The 18,067-nt window shown below is 31.6% G+C and overlaps 2 protein-coding genes across 6 annotated transcripts; one reads left to right on the forward strand and one right to left on the reverse strand.

The window, feature by feature from the left end:
- Nucleotides 1-1,110: 1,110 nt before the first annotated feature.
- Nucleotides 1,111-15,145, reverse strand: LOC124846042 (uncharacterized). 4 transcript variants are annotated; one of them, XM_088094442.1, is made up of 15 exons: nucleotides 14,925-15,145; nucleotides 14,389-14,435; nucleotides 14,128-14,175; nucleotides 13,902-13,949; nucleotides 13,515-13,559; nucleotides 11,032-11,079; nucleotides 10,656-10,700; nucleotides 8,173-8,220; nucleotides 7,797-7,841; nucleotides 5,314-5,361; nucleotides 4,938-4,982; nucleotides 2,455-2,502; nucleotides 2,079-2,123; nucleotides 1,743-1,784; nucleotides 1,111-1,651 (listed from the first exon to the last, which is right to left on the reverse strand). In XM_088094442.1, exons 1-15 carry the CDS (start codon nucleotides 15,004-15,006, stop codon nucleotides 1,325-1,327), a joined length of 1,011 nt encoding a protein of 336 aa, XP_087950568.1. In that variant the 5' UTR covers nucleotides 15,007-15,145; the 3' UTR covers nucleotides 1,111-1,324. The 4 variants fall into 4 exon arrangements, with proteins under 4 accessions (XP_087950568.1, XP_087950567.1, XP_087950566.1 ...); XM_088094441.1 differs by having other exon boundaries at nucleotides 1,743-1,781; nucleotides 13,509-13,559; XM_088094440.1 differs by having other exon boundaries at nucleotides 13,509-13,559.
- A 141-nt stretch (nucleotides 15,146-15,286) lies between these two features.
- Nucleotides 15,287-16,845, forward strand: LOC124827240 (uncharacterized). 2 transcript variants are annotated; one of them, XM_047300249.2, is made up of 5 exons: nucleotides 15,287-15,446; nucleotides 15,629-15,754; nucleotides 15,847-15,939; nucleotides 16,122-16,259; nucleotides 16,352-16,845. In XM_047300249.2, exons 1-5 carry the CDS (start codon nucleotides 15,429-15,431, stop codon nucleotides 16,703-16,705), a joined length of 729 nt encoding a protein of 242 aa, XP_047156205.1. In that variant the 5' UTR covers nucleotides 15,287-15,428; the 3' UTR covers nucleotides 16,706-16,845. The 2 variants fall into 2 exon arrangements, with proteins under 2 accessions (XP_047156205.1, XP_047156207.1); XM_047300251.2 differs by having other exon boundaries at nucleotides 16,134-16,259.
- Nucleotides 16,846-18,067: the final 1,222 nt, after the last annotated feature.

An 18,067-nucleotide genomic window follows, 5' to 3' on the forward strand; every position in this document is an offset into this window, starting at 1 on the left:
ACTAAGGATGACATCTATGATGAAGAAGAAGTGTCATTCATGTACTCTTGACCTCCTCTCCCCTCAGACTTCTAAGACGAAGACACAAAGACAGTTGACATTATTACTTGAAAGGGGTTATATTATTTTTATTTTTTTGCGATTAATGGATATCTTCTAATACAGATAATATGGTACTTGTGCCTAATCTGTTTATAAGCGAGTGTTAAATTATCCCTTACTCCTTACCCACTCGTATTCGTTTAAAGTATTTACTTAATACCTAATAGATTTTATCTATGGATACTCATGACCAATAATATTATTGACATCTCTAATCAAATAATAATAGAAAAAAAATTATACTATTTATTATATATAAAATAAAATAATTGATAAATGCTTATTTTAATAAAAAATAATTAAAGAAAGTGATAACTAGAAAAAAAAAACGATAAACAAATTTGATTTTTTTAGAATAATATCTTATAATAAGGGGGATGAAGTAAAATATACCAACGACTAGTATTTATACAAACTAAATTCCTTGAAATATAATTCTAGATATTTGAGTATGCTATAGCCAATGATTAAATTAACATAATCTTGAATGTATAAATACATTATTGGATATTTAAATGCATATTACTTAATCAGAGAGCACCAATCTCATGGCCTATGTTCATCTACTTATGCTCCAAACTAAATGAACCCTATTTAACACCATCATTTCCCACCATGTGGGTTCACAAGCCCGATTAATGGCTTTTGGTTACTGCACATAATGTTTTCTCGCTACACCCCATAGATGTAATGAAATGACCATTTTATTTTTATTGAAAAAAAAATAAAAATTAAATTATTTTCAGATTTGAAAATATATTTTGAATTATATAATCTGGAATGTATTATATTTTAAAATACATTTTGGATTGTACGAGACAATAATTTTATGAGACAATAATAAGTTTGCTTGTTGGTTTTTGGTGTAGGTACAAAGTTGTATTAATAATTATATTATATATATATAATTATAAATGAACATAAAGAATTTAAATTAATTACTTTTAATTAGTAATTAATAACATACATTTTTATAATTTTTATTATTATTAGTTACATTTACCAAAATAAAGAAAGGGAATCGAGAATCTGCTATAGAAATGATCTAAAAAATTCTTACAAAGAAAGATGGGGAAGAAATTGGTTCTCAATTTCATTCCATCGGCAATTACAAGCTAATAAGTTCACGAGCACATTGAATAAAACGAAAAAGAAAGTCACCGATAAGTGTGACTTAGCATTGTACGAGAAAGTCATTGTTTTAGTATTCCATCCAAAAAGTTTAACCTATTTTAGAGGGAATCTGGTTTTTAAAGACAGACTTCAGCACCATGATGATGGAGCCCATAAGCAGCATTGCGCCAATTGCCCCTCCACAGACAAACATAAGAGCAGGAACTTCGGTTGAACCCAAGGCAACACCATAACCAGACAATGCTTCTGCTAATGCTAAAATGCAATAGATGAAAAGTAGCAGCAGCACTAAAATTGCAGGCACACGAAAAGCAAATGGTCGTGTAAGAATTCTGATCTCTGGATCTCCTTCAATTGCCTTATCTTCTCCCTCAGTATTTATCACTTTAAAGGAAGGATGAGATCCCTTCTTCATCTGCAGATAGTCACTGATTAAAGATATGATATGGTAATTGATAAGTACAGGTGAATCTAATTTCGTGTTACTAATTATAATTATAAAGTACCTTTGACTTTCTTTTCATCTCAGCAGTAGCGTCATCATACTTCTGTACATAAAAGTAATAAATATTAAGTAATTGAGGGATTATGGGATTTCCAAGTTATTTGATTAAAGTTTCTCTTATTACGTGAAACTAAAAACAACAGTACTTGAGATAATAAAGATAGAATTCAATTTCAATGATAAATTGTTATCAATTGGTTCTATAATTACTTCAAGTATGATGAGCTTATCAAACCAAGTAACCTGCTCCATTCAAATAATAAAGATATGGTAATTGATAAGTAAAAATGAATGTAATTTCAATAATGAAGTGTTACTAATTATAAACTACCTTTACCTTTTCATCTGCAAAATCATCATTAAGAGCTTTGAGACGCCCTTTCTGTACATAAAACAATAAATATCAGGTAATCGGGGGCTTATGAAATTTTTTAATTATTTGATTGTTGTTTCTCTTATTACTTTTATAAAAAATAGAGATGCAAACAACTTTCTTCTTGAGAGTAAATACAAGAGAGAAAATAATAAAAATTGAATTCAATTTCAATTAAATATTGTTATCAATTGGTTTTACAAATACATCAAGGACCTCTAGTTTAAGGTCATCATATAAATCATCAAACTTCTCCTACATTCAAACAATGAAGATATGATAATTGATAAGTAAAAGTGAATTCAATTTCAATAATGAAGTGTTACTAATTATGAAGTACCTTAGACACATTACTTAGCTCGCCATCATTAGCTTCAAGATTGGGTGGCTGTAAATAAAAGCAATAAATATTAGGTAATTAAGGGATCATGAGATTTTCAACTTTTTTTTATTATAGCAAATATTAATTATTAGTTTTTATTAGTGAGGATCTCTTACTTTCCTTTCAACTTTTACTACTAAACTAATCTTAAGCTCTATGAGATTTTCGAGTTATTTGGTTGGAGTTTCACTTACTACTTTTAAAAGAGATGAAGATGCAAACAACTTTTTTCTTGAAAGTAAAAACAACATAGAAATATATGGTACTCGAGATAATAAAGATAGAATTCAATTTTAATAATAAATTGTTATCAATTGGTTCTACAAGTGTCTCAAACTTTGGTACTGTAACATCCCAAATTCTTACACTTGAAAATTCATAGTTGATATATGTCTATACATGTTTTAGGCTAAGATTTCAACTATAAAACTATAACTAGAGTTCTTCTATCCCTCCCTTCCTTGGCACTGAGTCAGACGACATTCCTTCATCTGCTCCCGTATAAAGAATTATACGATCATCGCACATACCCAAACACAAAACACAAACAAGTAGGGTGAGCTAACATGCAACCAATCATTTATGAAACATGCATATTTACTTTGATGCACTCAACTAACCTCATATAATAATTATGTCAGACACACTCATACCATCATACAACAATCACATCATAGATATTCATCCATTACTTTGATACACATGGTAAAATGACATCGCAAGACTTGTTACTTTATAAACCGACTCGTCTGGACTAGAATGATTACCGAGCTATGGTGGGTCTTGCACTCGTGGTGGCTTATGAAACTTGGGCTCCCCCACCCTACCACACTCACGAGGTTAGTCCGTTATCACTCACCTTGGACCATACTGGAAGCACCCAAGACTAGGACCTCTTGCTACTCCTCACCACATGGTTCAATCCTCTCTACGTGAGAAGAAAGACCATTGGAGTTTCAGGATGACCCCCAAAACTGAGCTACCATGAAATCATTCTACACACCCCCAGATCACCACCATGTATCCTCTTCTTGAGGATCATGGAATTACGTCCATGAACCATACTGTCACTTTGAACCTTAACCCAAAACATGAATAACTAGATACCATCATATTATCACAGTGAATCCAACATATCTCATACATTCACATACTTCCCACATAAATCAAATCATGTTCAGACGCATAAATTCAAATTCAATATAATAAAATACAACCATCACAATTATAATTCATAATTTTTGTATAAATGGTCCAAAAACAGAAATTAAGCAATATTGAGATCCCTGAGAAGATACGAAATTAATATCTCTAAATCTATAACTTCGATTTCAAATCTGAATGGTCAAAGTAATTCAATATGTGTTAGAAACTACATATTAAAATTTCCGGTTGATCCAACGGTTAACTAGATAGATATTGAGGTTTTATCGAGGTAACTCAAGGACAAAATTTTAAGTGGTTTTCAGTTATACTCAAAATGCGGAATGAATTCCTCTAAGCACAGACATCTAATTACAAATCTGAACGGTCAAGATGACTTGATATGTTTTATGAACTACGTACTAAAGTTTGGGCTCAATCTAACGGTAAATGAAATATATCTGAAGTTTTTACCATGATAACTTAAGAACAGAAATATAGTGTTCATCAGATTTTTCAAACCTTCAAAATTACTTTCTCAAAACATAGACTTCCAATTACAAATCCGATCGGTCAAAGTATATTAATATATCCTAAGAATCATATATCAAATTTTCAGGTTGATCTAACAGTCAAATAGGTCAGAATCTATATTTTACCGAGAGAACTCAGTAACAGAACTATAGGGGTAATTAATTTACTCAAACATGCAGGATTTATTTCTCCAAGTACAGACTTCTAATTACAAATTCGAACGGTCAAAGTCTATTAATATATCTTAGGAATCATATATCAAATTTGCAGGTTGATCTAACGGTCAAATAGGTCACAATCTATATTTTACCGAGAGGACTCAGTAACCAAATTATAGGGGTAATTAATTTACTCAAACATGCAGGATTTATTTCTCCAAGTAGAGACTTCTAATTGATGATTCGAACAGTCAAAGTGAAGAAATTGGTCTTAGGATTCATATATTAAACTTTTAGCTAAATCCAATGGTAAAAACAATTAAAAGGAAGGTTTTACCACAGTAATTCGAAAATAAGAAAATTATAATCATGAAAACTAAATTTATACAAGTGAATAGATAACTACCATTACCAAAATTTTAACATATTCATAACTCATATTCATGATCATAACATGTATAAAAATCATGTATAAGAAGGATTAGCTCCCCTACCTCTATTCCAGACTTCTCTTGCTCCATTCAAATAATAAAGATATGGTAATTGATAAGTAAAAATGAATGTAATTTCAATAATGAAGTGTTACTAATTATAAACTACCTTTACCTTTTCATCTGCAAAATCATCATTAAGAGCTTTGAGACGCCCTTTCTGTACATAAAACAATAAATATCAGGTAATCGAGGGCTTATGAAATTTTTTAATTATTTGATTGTTGTTTCTCTTATTACTTTTATAAAAGATAGAGATGCAAACAACTTTCTTCTTGAGAGTAAATACAAGAGAGAAAATAATAAAAATTGAATTCAATTTCAATTAAATATTGTTATCAATTGGTTTTACAAATACATCAAGGACCTCTAGTTTAAGGTCATCATATAAATCATCAAACTTCTCCTACATTCAAACAATGAAGATATGATAATTGATAAGTAAAAGTGAATTCAATTTCAATAATGAAGTGTTACTAATTATGAAGTACCTTAGACACATTACTTAGCTCGCCATCATTAGCTTCAAGATTGGGTGGCTGTAAATAAAAGCAATAAATATTAGGTAATTAAGGGATCATGAGATTTTCAACTTTTTTTTATTATAGCAAATATTAATTATTAGTTTTTATTAGTGAGGATCTCTTACTTTCCTTTCAACTTTTACTACTAAACTAATCTTAAGCTCTATGAGATTTTCGAGTTATTTGGTTGGAGTTTCACTTACTACTTTTAAAAGAGATGAAGATGCAAACAACTTTTTTCTTGAAAGTAAAAACAACATAGAAATATATGGTACTCGAGATAATAAAGATAGAATTCAATTTTAATAATAAATTGTTATCAATTGGTTCTACAAGTGTCTCAAACTTTGGTACTGTAACATCCCAAATTCTTACACTTGAAAATTCATAGTTGATATATGTCTATACATGTTTTAGGCTAAGATTTCAACTATAAAACTATAACTAGAGTTCTTCTATCCCTCCCTTCCTTGGCACTGAGTCAGACGACATTCCTTCATCTGCTCCCGTATAAAGAATTATACGATCATCGCACATACCCAAACACAAAACACAAACAAGTAGGGTGAGCTAACATGCAACCAATCATTTATGAAACATGCATATTTACTTTGATGCACTCAACTAACCTCATATAATAATTATGTCAGACACACTCATACCATCATACAACAATCACATCATAGATATTCATCCATTACTTTGATACACATGGTAAAATGACATCGCAAGACTTGTTACTTTATAAACCGACTCGTCTGGACTAGAATGATTACCGAGCTATGGTGGGTCTTGCACTCGTGGTGGCTTATGAAACTTGGGCTCCCCCACCCTACCACACTCACGAGGTTAGTCCGTTATCACTCACCTTGGACCATACTGGAAGCACCCAAGACTAGGACCTCTTGCTACTCCTCACCACATGGTTCAATCCTCTCTACGTGAGAAGAAAGACCATTGGAGTTTCAGGATGACCCCCAAAACTGAGCTACCATGAAATCATTCTACACACCCCCAGATCACCACCATGTATCCTCTTCTTGAGGATCATGGAATTACGTCCATGAACCATACTGTCACTTTGAACCTTAACCCAAAACATGAATAACTAGATACCATCATATTATCACAGTGAATCCAACATATCTCATACATTCACATACTTCCCACATAAATCAAATCATGTTCAGACGCATAAATTCAAATTCAATATAATAAAATACAACCATCACAATTATAATTCATAATTTTTGTATAAATGGTCCAAAAACAGAAATTAAGCAATATTGAGATCCCTGAGAAGATACGAAATTAATATCTCTAAATCTATAACTTCGATTTCAAATCTGAATGGTCAAAGTAATTCAATATGTGTTAGAAACTACATATTAAAATTTCCGGTTGATCCAACGGTTAACTAGATAGATATTGAGGTTTTATCGAGGTAACTCAAGGACAAAATTTTAAGTGGTTTTCAGTTATACTCAAAATGCGGAATGAATTCCTCTAAGCACAGACATCTAATTACAAATCTGAACGGTCAAGATGACTTGATATGTTTTATGAACTACGTACTAAAGTTTGGGCTCAATCTAACGGTAAATGAAATATATCTGAAGTTTTTACCATGATAACTTAAGAACAGAAATATAGTGTTCATCAGATTTTTCAAACCTTCAAAATTACTTTCTCAAAACATAGACTTCCAATTACAAATCCGATCGGTCAAAGTATATTAATATATCCTAAGAATCATATATCAAATTTTCAGGTTGATCTAACAGTCAAATAGGTCAGAATCTATATTTTACCGAGAGAACTCAGTAACAGAACTATAGGGGTAATTAATTTACTCAAACATGCAGGATTTATTTCTCCAAGTACAGACTTCTAATTACAAATTCGAACGGTCAAAGTCTATTAATATATCTTAGGAATCATATATCAAATTTGCAGGTTGATCTAACGGTCAAATAGGTCACAATCTATATTTTACCGAGAGGACTCAGTAACCAAATTATAGGGGTAATTAATTTACTCAAACATGCAGGATTTATTTCTCCAAGTAGAGACTTCTAATTGATGATTCGAACAGTCAAAGTGAAGAAATTGGTCTTAGGATTCATATATTAAACTTTTAGCTAAATCCAATGGTAAAAACAATTAAAAGGAAGGTTTTACCACAGTAATTCGAAAATAAGAAAATTATAATCATGAAAACTAAATTTATACAAGTGAATAGATAACTACCATTACCAAAATTTTAACATATTCATAACTCATATTCATGATCATAACATGTATAAAAATCATGTATAAGAAGGATTAGCTCCCCTACCTCTATTCCAGACTTCTCTTGCTCCATTCAAATAATAAAGATATGGTAATTGATAAGTAAAAATGAATGTAATTTCAATAATGAAGTGTTACTAATTATAAACTACCTTTACCTTTTCATCTGCAAAATCATCATTAAGAGCTTTGAGACGCCCTTTCTGTACATAAAACAATAAATATCAGGTAATCGAGGGCTTATGAAATTTTTTAATTATTTGATTGTTGTTTCTCTTATTACTTTTATAAAAGATAGAGATGCAAACAACTTTCTTCTTGAGAGTAAATACAAGAGAGAAAATAATAAAAATTGAATTCAATTTCAATTAAATATTGTTATCAATTGGTTTTACAAATACATCAAGGACCTCTAGTTTAAGGTCATCATATAAATCATCAAACTTCTCCTACATTCAAACAATGAAGATATGATAATTGATAAGTAAAAGTGAATTCAATTTCAATAATGAAGTGTTACTAATTATGAAGTACCTTAGACACATTACTTAGCTCGCCATCATTAGCTTCAAGATTGGGTGGCTGTAAATAAAAGCAATAAATATTAGGTAATTAAGGGATCATGAGATTTTCAACTTTTTTTTATTATAGCAAATATTAATTATTAGTTTTTATTAGTGAGGATCTCTTACTTTCCTTTCAACTTTTACTACTAAACTAATCTTAAGCTCTATGAGATTTTCGAGTTATTTGGTTGGAGTTTCACTTACTACTTTTAAAAGAGATGAAGATGCAAACAACTTTTTTCTTGAAAGTAAAAACAACATAGAAATATATGGTACTCGAGATAATAAAGATAGAATTCAATTTTAATAATAAATTGTTATCAATTGGTTCTACAAGTGTCTCAAACTTTGGTACTGTAACATCCCAAATTCTTACACTTGAAAATTCATAGTTGATATATGTCTATACATGTTTTAGGCTAAGATTTCAACTATAAAACTATAACTAGAGTTCTTCTATCCCTCCCTTCCTTGGCACTGAGTCAGACGACATTCCTTCATCTGCTCCCGTATAAAGAATTATACGATCATCGCACATACCCAAACACAAAACACAAACAAGTAGGGTGAGCTAACATGCAACCAATCATTTATGAAACATGCATATTTACTTTGATGCACTCAACTAACCTCATATAATAATTATGTCAGACACACTCATACCATCATACAACAATCACATCATAGATATTCATCCATTACTTTGATACACATGGTAAAATGACATCGCAAGACTTGTTACTTTATAAACCGACTCGTCTGGACTAGAATGATTACCGAGCTATGGTGGGTCTTGCACTCGTGGTGGCTTATGAAACTTGGGCTCCCCCACCCTACCACACTCACGAGGTTAGTCCGTTATCACTCACCTTGGACCATACTGGAAGCACCCAAGACTAGGACCTCTTGCTACTCCTCACCACATGGTTCAATCCTCTCTACGTGAGAAGAAAGACCATTGGAGTTTCAGGATGACCCCCAAAACTGAGCTACCATGAAATCATTCTACACACCCCCAGATCACCACCATGTATCCTCTTCTTGAGGATCATGGAATTACGTCCATGAACCATACTGTCACTTTGAACCTTAACCCAAAACATGAATAACTAGATACCATCATATTATCACAGTGAATCCAACATATCTCATACATTCACATACTTCCCACATAAATCAAATCATGTTCAGACGCATAAATTCAAATTCAATATAATAAAATACAACCATCACAATTATAATTCATAATTTTTGTATAAATGGTCCAAAAACAGAAATTAAGCAATATTGAGATCCCTGAGAAGATACGAAATTAATATCTCTAAATCTATAACTTCGATTTCAAATCTGAATGGTCAAAGTAATTCAATATGTGTTAGAAACTACATATTAAAATTTCCGGTTGATCCAACGGTTAACTAGATAGATATTGAGGTTTTATCGAGGTAACTCAAGGACAAAATTTTAAGTGGTTTTCAGTTATACTCAAAATGCGGAATGAATTCCTCTAAGCACAGACATCTAATTACAAATCTGAACGGTCAAGATGACTTGATATGTTTTATGAACTACGTACTAAAGTTTGGGCTCAATCTAACGGTAAATGAAATATATCTGAAGTTTTTACCATGATAACTTAAGAACAGAAATATAGTGTTCATCAGATTTTTCAAACCTTCAAAATTACTTTCTCAAAACATAGACTTCCAATTACAAATCCGATCGGTCAAAGTATATTAATATATCCTAAGAATCATATATCAAATTTTCAGGTTGATCTAACAGTCAAATAGGTCAGAATCTATATTTTACCGAGAGAACTCAGTAACAGAACTATAGGGGTAATTAATTTACTCAAACATGCAGGATTTATTTCTCCAAGTACAGACTTCTAATTACAAATTCGAACGGTCAAAGTCTATTAATATATCTTAGGAATCATATATCAAATTTGCAGGTTGATCTAACGGTCAAATAGGTCACAATCTATATTTTACCGAGAGGACTCAGTAACCAAATTATAGGGGTAATTAATTTACTCAAACATGCAGGATTTATTTCTCCAAGTAGAGACTTCTAATTGATGATTCGAACAGTCAAAGTGAAGAAATTGGTCTTAGGATTCATATATTAAACTTTTAGCTAAATCCAATGGTAAAAACAATTAAAAGGAAGGTTTTACCACAGTAATTCGAAAATAAGAAAATTATAATCATGAAAACTAAATTTATACAAGTGAATAGATAACTACCATTACCAAAATTTTAACATATTCATAACTCATATTCATGATCATAACATGTATAAAAATCATGTATAAGAAGGATTAGCTCCCCTACCTCTATTCCAGACTTCTCTTGCTCCATTCAAATAATAAAGATATGGTAATTGATAAGTAAAAATGAATGTAATTTCAATAATGAAGTGTTACTAATTATAAACTACCTTTACCTTTTCATCTGCAAAATCATCATTAAGAGCTTTGAGACGCCCTTTCTGTACATAAAACAATAAATATCAGGTAATCGAGGGCTTATGAAATTTTTTAATTATTTGATTGTTGTTTCTCTTATTACTTTTATAAAAGATAGAGATGCAAACAACTTTCTTCTTGAGAGTAAATACAAGAGAGAAAATAATAAAAATTGAATTCAATTTCAATTAAATATTGTTATCAATTGGTTTTACAAATACATCAAGGACCTCTAGTTTAAGGTCATCATATAAATCATCAAACTTCTCCTACATTCAAACAATGAAGATATGATAATTGATAAGTAAAAGTGAATTCAATTTCAATAATGAAGTGTTACTAATTATGAAGTACCTTAGACACATTACTTAGCTCGCCATCATTAGCTTCAAGATTGGGTGGCTGTAAATAAAAGCAATAAATATTAGGTAATTAAGGGATCATGAGATTTTCAACTTTTTTTTATTATAGCAAATATTAATTATTAGTTTTTATTAGTGAGGATCTCTTACTTTCCTTTCAACTTTTACTACTAAACTAATCTTAAGCTCTATGAGATTTTCGAGTTATTTGGTTGGAGTTTCACTTACTACTTTTAAAAGAGATGAAGATGCAAACAACTTTTTTCTTGAAAGTAAAAACAACATAGAAATATATGGTACTCGAGATAATAAAGATAGAATTCAATTTTAATAATAAATTGTTATCAATTGGTTCTACAAGTGTCTCAAACTTTGGTACTGTAACATCCCAAATTCTTACACTTGAAAATTCATAGTTGATATATGTCTATACATGTTTTAGGCTAAGATTTCAACTATAAAACTATAACTAGAGTTCTTCTATCCCTCCCTTCCTTGGCACTGAGTCAGACGACATTCCTTCATCTGCTCCCGTATAAAGAATTATACGATCATCGCACATACCCAAACACAAAACACAAACAAGTAGGGTGAGCTAACATGCAACCAATCATTTATGAAACATGCATATTTACTTTGATGCACTCAACTAACCTCATATAATAATTATGTCAGACACACTCATACCATCATACAACAATCACATCATAGATATTCATCCATTACTTTGATACACATGGTAAAATGACATCGCAAGACTTGTTACTTTATAAACCGACTCGTCTGGACTAGAATGATTACCGAGCTATGGTGGGTCTTGCACTCGTGGTGGCTTATGAAACTTGGGCTCCCCCACCCTACCACACTCACGAGGTTAGTCCGTTATCACTCACCTTGGACCATACTGGAAGCACCCAAGACTAGGACCTCTTGCTACTCCTCACCACATGGTTCAATCCTCTCTACGTGAGAAGAAAGACCATTGGAGTTTCAGGATGACCCCCAAAACTGAGCTACCATGAAATCATTCTACACACCCCCAGATCACCACCATGTATCCTCTTCTTGAGGATCATGGAATTACGTCCATGAACCATACTGTCACTTTGAACCTTAACCCAAAACATGAATAACTAGATACCATCATATTATCACAGTGAATCCAACATATCTCATACATTCACATACTTCCCACATAAATCAAATCATGTTCAGACGCATAAATTCAAATTCAATATAATAAAATACAACCATCACAATTATAATTCATAATTTTTGTATAAATGGTCCAAAAACAGAAATTAAGCAATATTGAGATCCCTGAGAAGATACGAAATTAATATCTCTAAATCTATAACTTCGATTTCAAATCTGAATGGTCAAAGTAATTCAATATGTGTTAGAAACTACATATTAAAATTTCCGGTTGATCCAACGGTTAACTAGATAGATATTGAGGTTTTATCGAGGTAACTCAAGGACAAAATTTTAAGTGGTTTTCAGTTATACTCAAAATGCGGAATGAATTCCTCTAAGCACAGACATCTAATTACAAATCTGAACGGTCAAGATGACTTGATATGTTTTATGAACTACGTACTAAAGTTTGGGCTCAATCTAACGGTAAATGAAATATATCTGAAGTTTTTACCATGATAACTTAAGAACAGAAATATAGTGTTCATCAGATTTTTCAAACCTTCAAAATTACTTTCTCAAAACATAGACTTCCAATTACAAATCCGATCGGTCAAAGTATATTAATATATCCTAAGAATCATATATCAAATTTTCAGGTTGATCTAACAGTCAAATAGGTCAGAATCTATATTTTACCGAGAGAACTCAGTAACAGAACTATAGGGGTAATTAATTTACTCAAACATGCAGGATTTATTTCTCCAAGTACAGACTTCTAATTACAAATTCGAACGGTCAAAGTCTATTAATATATCTTAGGAATCATATATCAAATTTGCAGGTTGATCTAACGGTCAAATAGGTCACAATCTATATTTTACCGAGAGGACTCAGTAACCAAATTATAGGGGTAATTAATTTACTCAAACATGCAGGATTTATTTCTCCAAGTAGAGACTTCTAATTGATGATTCGAACAATCAAAGTGAAGAAATTGGTCTTAGGATTCATATATTAAACTTTTAGCTAAATCCAATGGTAAAAACAATTAAAAGGAAGGTTTTACCACAGTAATTCGAAAATAAGAAAATTATAATCATGAAAACTAAATTTATACAAGTGAATAGATAACTACCATTACCAAAATTTTAACATATTCATAACTCATATTCATGATCATAACATGTATAAAAATCATGTATAAGAAGGATTAGTTCCCCTACCTCTATTCCAGACTTCTCTTGCTCCATTCAAATAATAAAGATATGGTAATTGATAAGTAAAAATGAATGCAATTTCAATAATGAAGTGTTACTAATTATAAACTACCTTTACCTTTTCGTGTCCAAAAACATCATTAAGAAGTTTGAGAAAGCTTTGCTGTACATAAAACAATAAATATCAGGTAATCGGGGGGTTATGAAATTTTTTAATTATTTGATTGTTGTTTATCTTATTACTTTTATAAGAGATAGAGATGAAAACAACCTTCTTCTTAAAAGTAAAAACAACATAAAAGTATATGGTAGTTGAGATAATAAAGATAGAATTCAATTTCAATAGTAAATTGTTATCAATTGGTTCTAAAATATCTCAACCTGTAGTAGTCTTCGCTCATTAAATTTATCATCAAACTCTTACATTCAAACAAAAAAGATATCGTAATTGATAAATAAAAGTGAATTCAATTTCAATAATGAAGTGTTACTAATTATAAATTACCTTAAACAATTTAGATAGCTCGGGAGAATAACCTTTAAGATTGGGTGACTGTAAATAAAAGCAATAAATATTAGGTAATTAAGGTCAATACATGAGAGAAAATAATAAAAATAATAAAGATAGAGATGCAAACAACTTTCTTCTTGAGAGTAAATACATGAGAGAAAATAATAAAAATTGAATTCAATTTCAATAAAATATTGTTATCAATTGGTTTTACAAATACCTCAGAGATCTCTAGTTGAAGGTCATCGTATAAATCATCAAACTTCTCCTACATTCAAACAATAAAGATATGGTAATTGATAATTAAAAGTGAATTCAAATTCAATAATAAAATTACTAATTATAAAAGCATGAGTTTCAAGATTCGGTTGCTGCTGTACATAAAAGCAATCAGTATTAGGTAACTGAGAGGTTATAGGATTTTCTTGAGAAATATTGACGTTGAAGAGAACAAATAGTATATATGGAGAGAGATAGTTACAAGAAGTGAATAATTCCTCAAGTAGGTGAGTCTCTTCTCAGTCTTCTCTGCACACAGATCAAACAAAAAGATTGGTTGTCAGAAATTATGGCATTCAATCAATACAGCAAATATCTTCTCAAACACTCACAATTAAAAAAATAAGAATTTGAAAACCCTGTGTGAGGATATTTCTGTTTCCTCTTTTCTTCTCTGTCATGTCTGTTTTATGTAAGCTAATGGATGAAAAGCTTAAATTCATAATCAAATTATTTCTATTTTTCACGGTTCAAAACATTAAACATGTACTTCTTACTAACATAATTATCCTGAAAATTTATCAGACCACCCTAGATCCATCAATCGGAAAGACTTCTTGAATCCATAGCTGATGATTCATCTCCGGACCAGTAAGAAACAACTTTTTTTATAACAAAAAATGCATGATAATGAATTTTGAGTGGAGAGAAGCAGCATAATTATTGTTTTTTTGTTTTCTTGTTTTCAATTAAGAAATTGCAGTTGCAAAATTGGCTTGAAGGTAAAAGTATTAGTACCTATTTCCTTGGTTTCCTGTTCCTCCAAGTTCTCCATTATTGGGAGCTGATTTTCTTGTATAACTTCAATAGGAAGGGACATAGCTGCTGAACTGCTCTGTTCGGTTACTTGCGTTTCTCTCAGGTACCTCAAACCTTTGCAATCCCTAAAATCACTTTTTGCTTCCGCACAAGATTTAGAAAAGAGAAACTGACTTCTTACACGGCGTTAAGTGATTAACGATTCAGTGATAGAAAGCTTCACACTATTTTTGAACTTTTGTTTCATTCTGATGTTGACCCCAATAGTCCACGTTAACTAACAGCATTGGCGGTTGGACTTTCTTACACCGGATTGACTATTTCAACGCGGAATTTCACTTTCCACGTTACGTAAGCAGTTGGAAAAGAATGATCGTTTGGAAATGAGGGTTTTGTTTCAGACTTTCACAAATCATCAACTTGAACCAAATACGTACTACTCCTGAGAAGCTTAACCCTAAAAGCTACGCACTGTACCAAATCATGATTTCCTCCTACATGGTAAGTAGTATATGCTTGATTTTTGGCCGAACTGTGTCATGATATATTCAATTCTTAATGTTTTCTTAATCGTTCCTCATAAACCACCCATCCGTCGGTTTATAATTTCGATCAATTTTGGGGAATCTTGATTCCATATGCCAAAGTCATCGTTTGAAATGTTTCAATTAATTTTTTTGCAGATTCAACATGCAAATCTTGTTTCAAAAGGCTTTACGGGAAGTTTGAAGATCAACAGAAGGGAGAAGCATGAAAATGATGAGAACTGCAAGCTTCCGGAATCACCCAGACGAATAAACAGTTCGAGTGTAAGTTGTTTTCTTTAATTTCCAATCCAAATCCTACAACTAATGAAGAAAAGTGATGTCCTTATGCTAATAATAGTAATTGAATTGCACAGCAAGATGAATCAGAGATATGTGGCACTGTTACTCCTGAGAAGCTTAACCCTAAACGCTACGCACTGTACCAAATCATGATTTCCTCCTGCATGGTAAGTAGTATATGCTTGATTTTTGGCCGAACTGTATCATGATATGTTCAATTCTTAATGTTTTCTTAATCATTCCTCATAAACCACCCATCCGTCGGTTTATAATTTCGATCAATTTTGGGAAATCTTGATTCCATATGCCAAAGTCATCTTTCGAAATGTTTCAATTAATGTTTTTGCAGGACTTCCAACAGATTAAACATGCAAATCTTGTTTCAAAAGGCTTTACGGGAAGTTTGAAGATCAACGGAAGGGAGAAGCATGAAAATGATGAGAAATGCAAGCTTCCGGAATCACCCAGACGAATAAACAGTTCGAGTGTAAGTTGTTTTCTTTAATTTCCTATCCAAATCCTACAACTAATGAAGAAAAGTGATGTCCTTATGCTAATAATAGTAATTGAATTGCACAGCAAGATGAATCAGAGATATGTATAATTGTTAATGGTGTTGAGCAAGTACCTAGCAGAATACGAGCGAAGCATTTCCCCAGAACTTGTGGTGAGAAAAGAAGAACAGCAGAAATGGAAAGAACGGCATCATGGTGGGCGACCTTTGCGTTATCTTTGTGTTCATTGTCACTGAAATACAGCAAACCACTTCTCCAAGCACAACCACGTCATCCACTTTGGCTTTCCATCATAGCCATGTTGAGCTTTACTTTGTTTGCATGTTCTGCAACTGTTATGCTTCTTGTTGGAGCTAGGTTCACTCATACGCAGATAATTGTTATGCTCATTGCATTCTTCGCTCTGGTGTTGGCTTAACATGTTTTCAGATTCGTTCACAAGTAGTATCTTGCTTTTTACATATTTTCATCTGCAAAACAATATTGTAACAAAGGTTTGAGTGTGTGAGATATTAATCATATCTCCTCTCTTTATATATTTACATTCTGTTGCTCTGCCTTCTACTGTTCTTCGTGACTCTACTCAGTTCTTGCTTTAAAATTTCATTCCTGCACCAGATTTTTAATTTGTTTTACAGTCTTTTATCACTTTCTTGCACCATGGTTGCTGTTTCAGCGTTAAAATTCTTAATTTCTAATTAGAAATTCTGGCTCTGTAACTCTTTTGCTTCAATTGATTAACCTGTAAATCATGTTCATTCACATTTGATAAATTGATATAACCATCAGTGTGTTGTTTGCACGAAATACTTAATATTTGTATTCACTCCTCTTCAATTTACCCGCACAGTTGCGCCTAAAGAAATTTTCACGACACTATTTCTTTCTTCACCAAGATTAGTATATTTATATCATAAGCGAAACATTTGGAGTATTCTGATCGGTATATGTAGTTTTGTAAACGACAACAAGAATATAATACAAAGATTTATACAAAATACAATTTGTAGGATGCTCCTCACTTTTGTATCCTCACCAGAATGAGCTCTAAAAACCATTTGTATGTATTTCATCCAACAACCTACATCTATACTCATAACTAATCAAAAAAGTTTTTTTATTCTACTTTGATTGTCAAATATCTCTTTTACAAATCTTGATGTGTTTATGTATGGCTATCATATCAGTTCTATAATTTCTCGATGCCTTCTGCCTATTCTACTTGGTGTGCTTCATTCATCCTATCTGCATAATTGCTTTTGTGGAACTGCAGCAAAACTATATTTGTCCATGTTACTACTGCATTGCAGTTGAATCTTAGTCAATGTATGTTGTTGTTGATGAATCTTAGCCTATCTGGCATATGGCATACTTCCTGATACAATAGGATTTGCCTCTGCAGCGCTGTACCTTTTCTCGATATACCATTACTTCCACCTTGTTCTTTCAAAGATGTTGAGGTGTCCATGTGTGCTATATACCTAAACTATAATGACACTCACTGTACTTTAATTATCTCCTATTTCTTTTCCTCTTTAGATGACCAGTTACTTTATATCATTTTCTGGACATAGATTTCGAAGAGAGTATGAAAATGCGACCCTTTTTTAAACTTATTGATCATGCATGCTCATGCATTAACATGTGTCAGAGACCACCCTTTCATTCATAGATACAAGGTTTAATTAAGTTTCATCTCTGATAAATTTGAATATTTTCATTTGAATTGTTATTAAATTTTCTTAGTGGGTACATAATGTTTATTATATTTCTCAATTAG

The sequence above is a fragment of the Vigna umbellata genome, chromosome 7 (assembly GCF_029865625.1).
Source record: "Vigna umbellata cultivar VRB3 chromosome 7, Vumbellata_1.0, whole genome shotgun sequence".
Lineage (NCBI taxonomy): Eukaryota > Viridiplantae > Streptophyta > Magnoliopsida > Fabales > Fabaceae > Vigna > Vigna umbellata.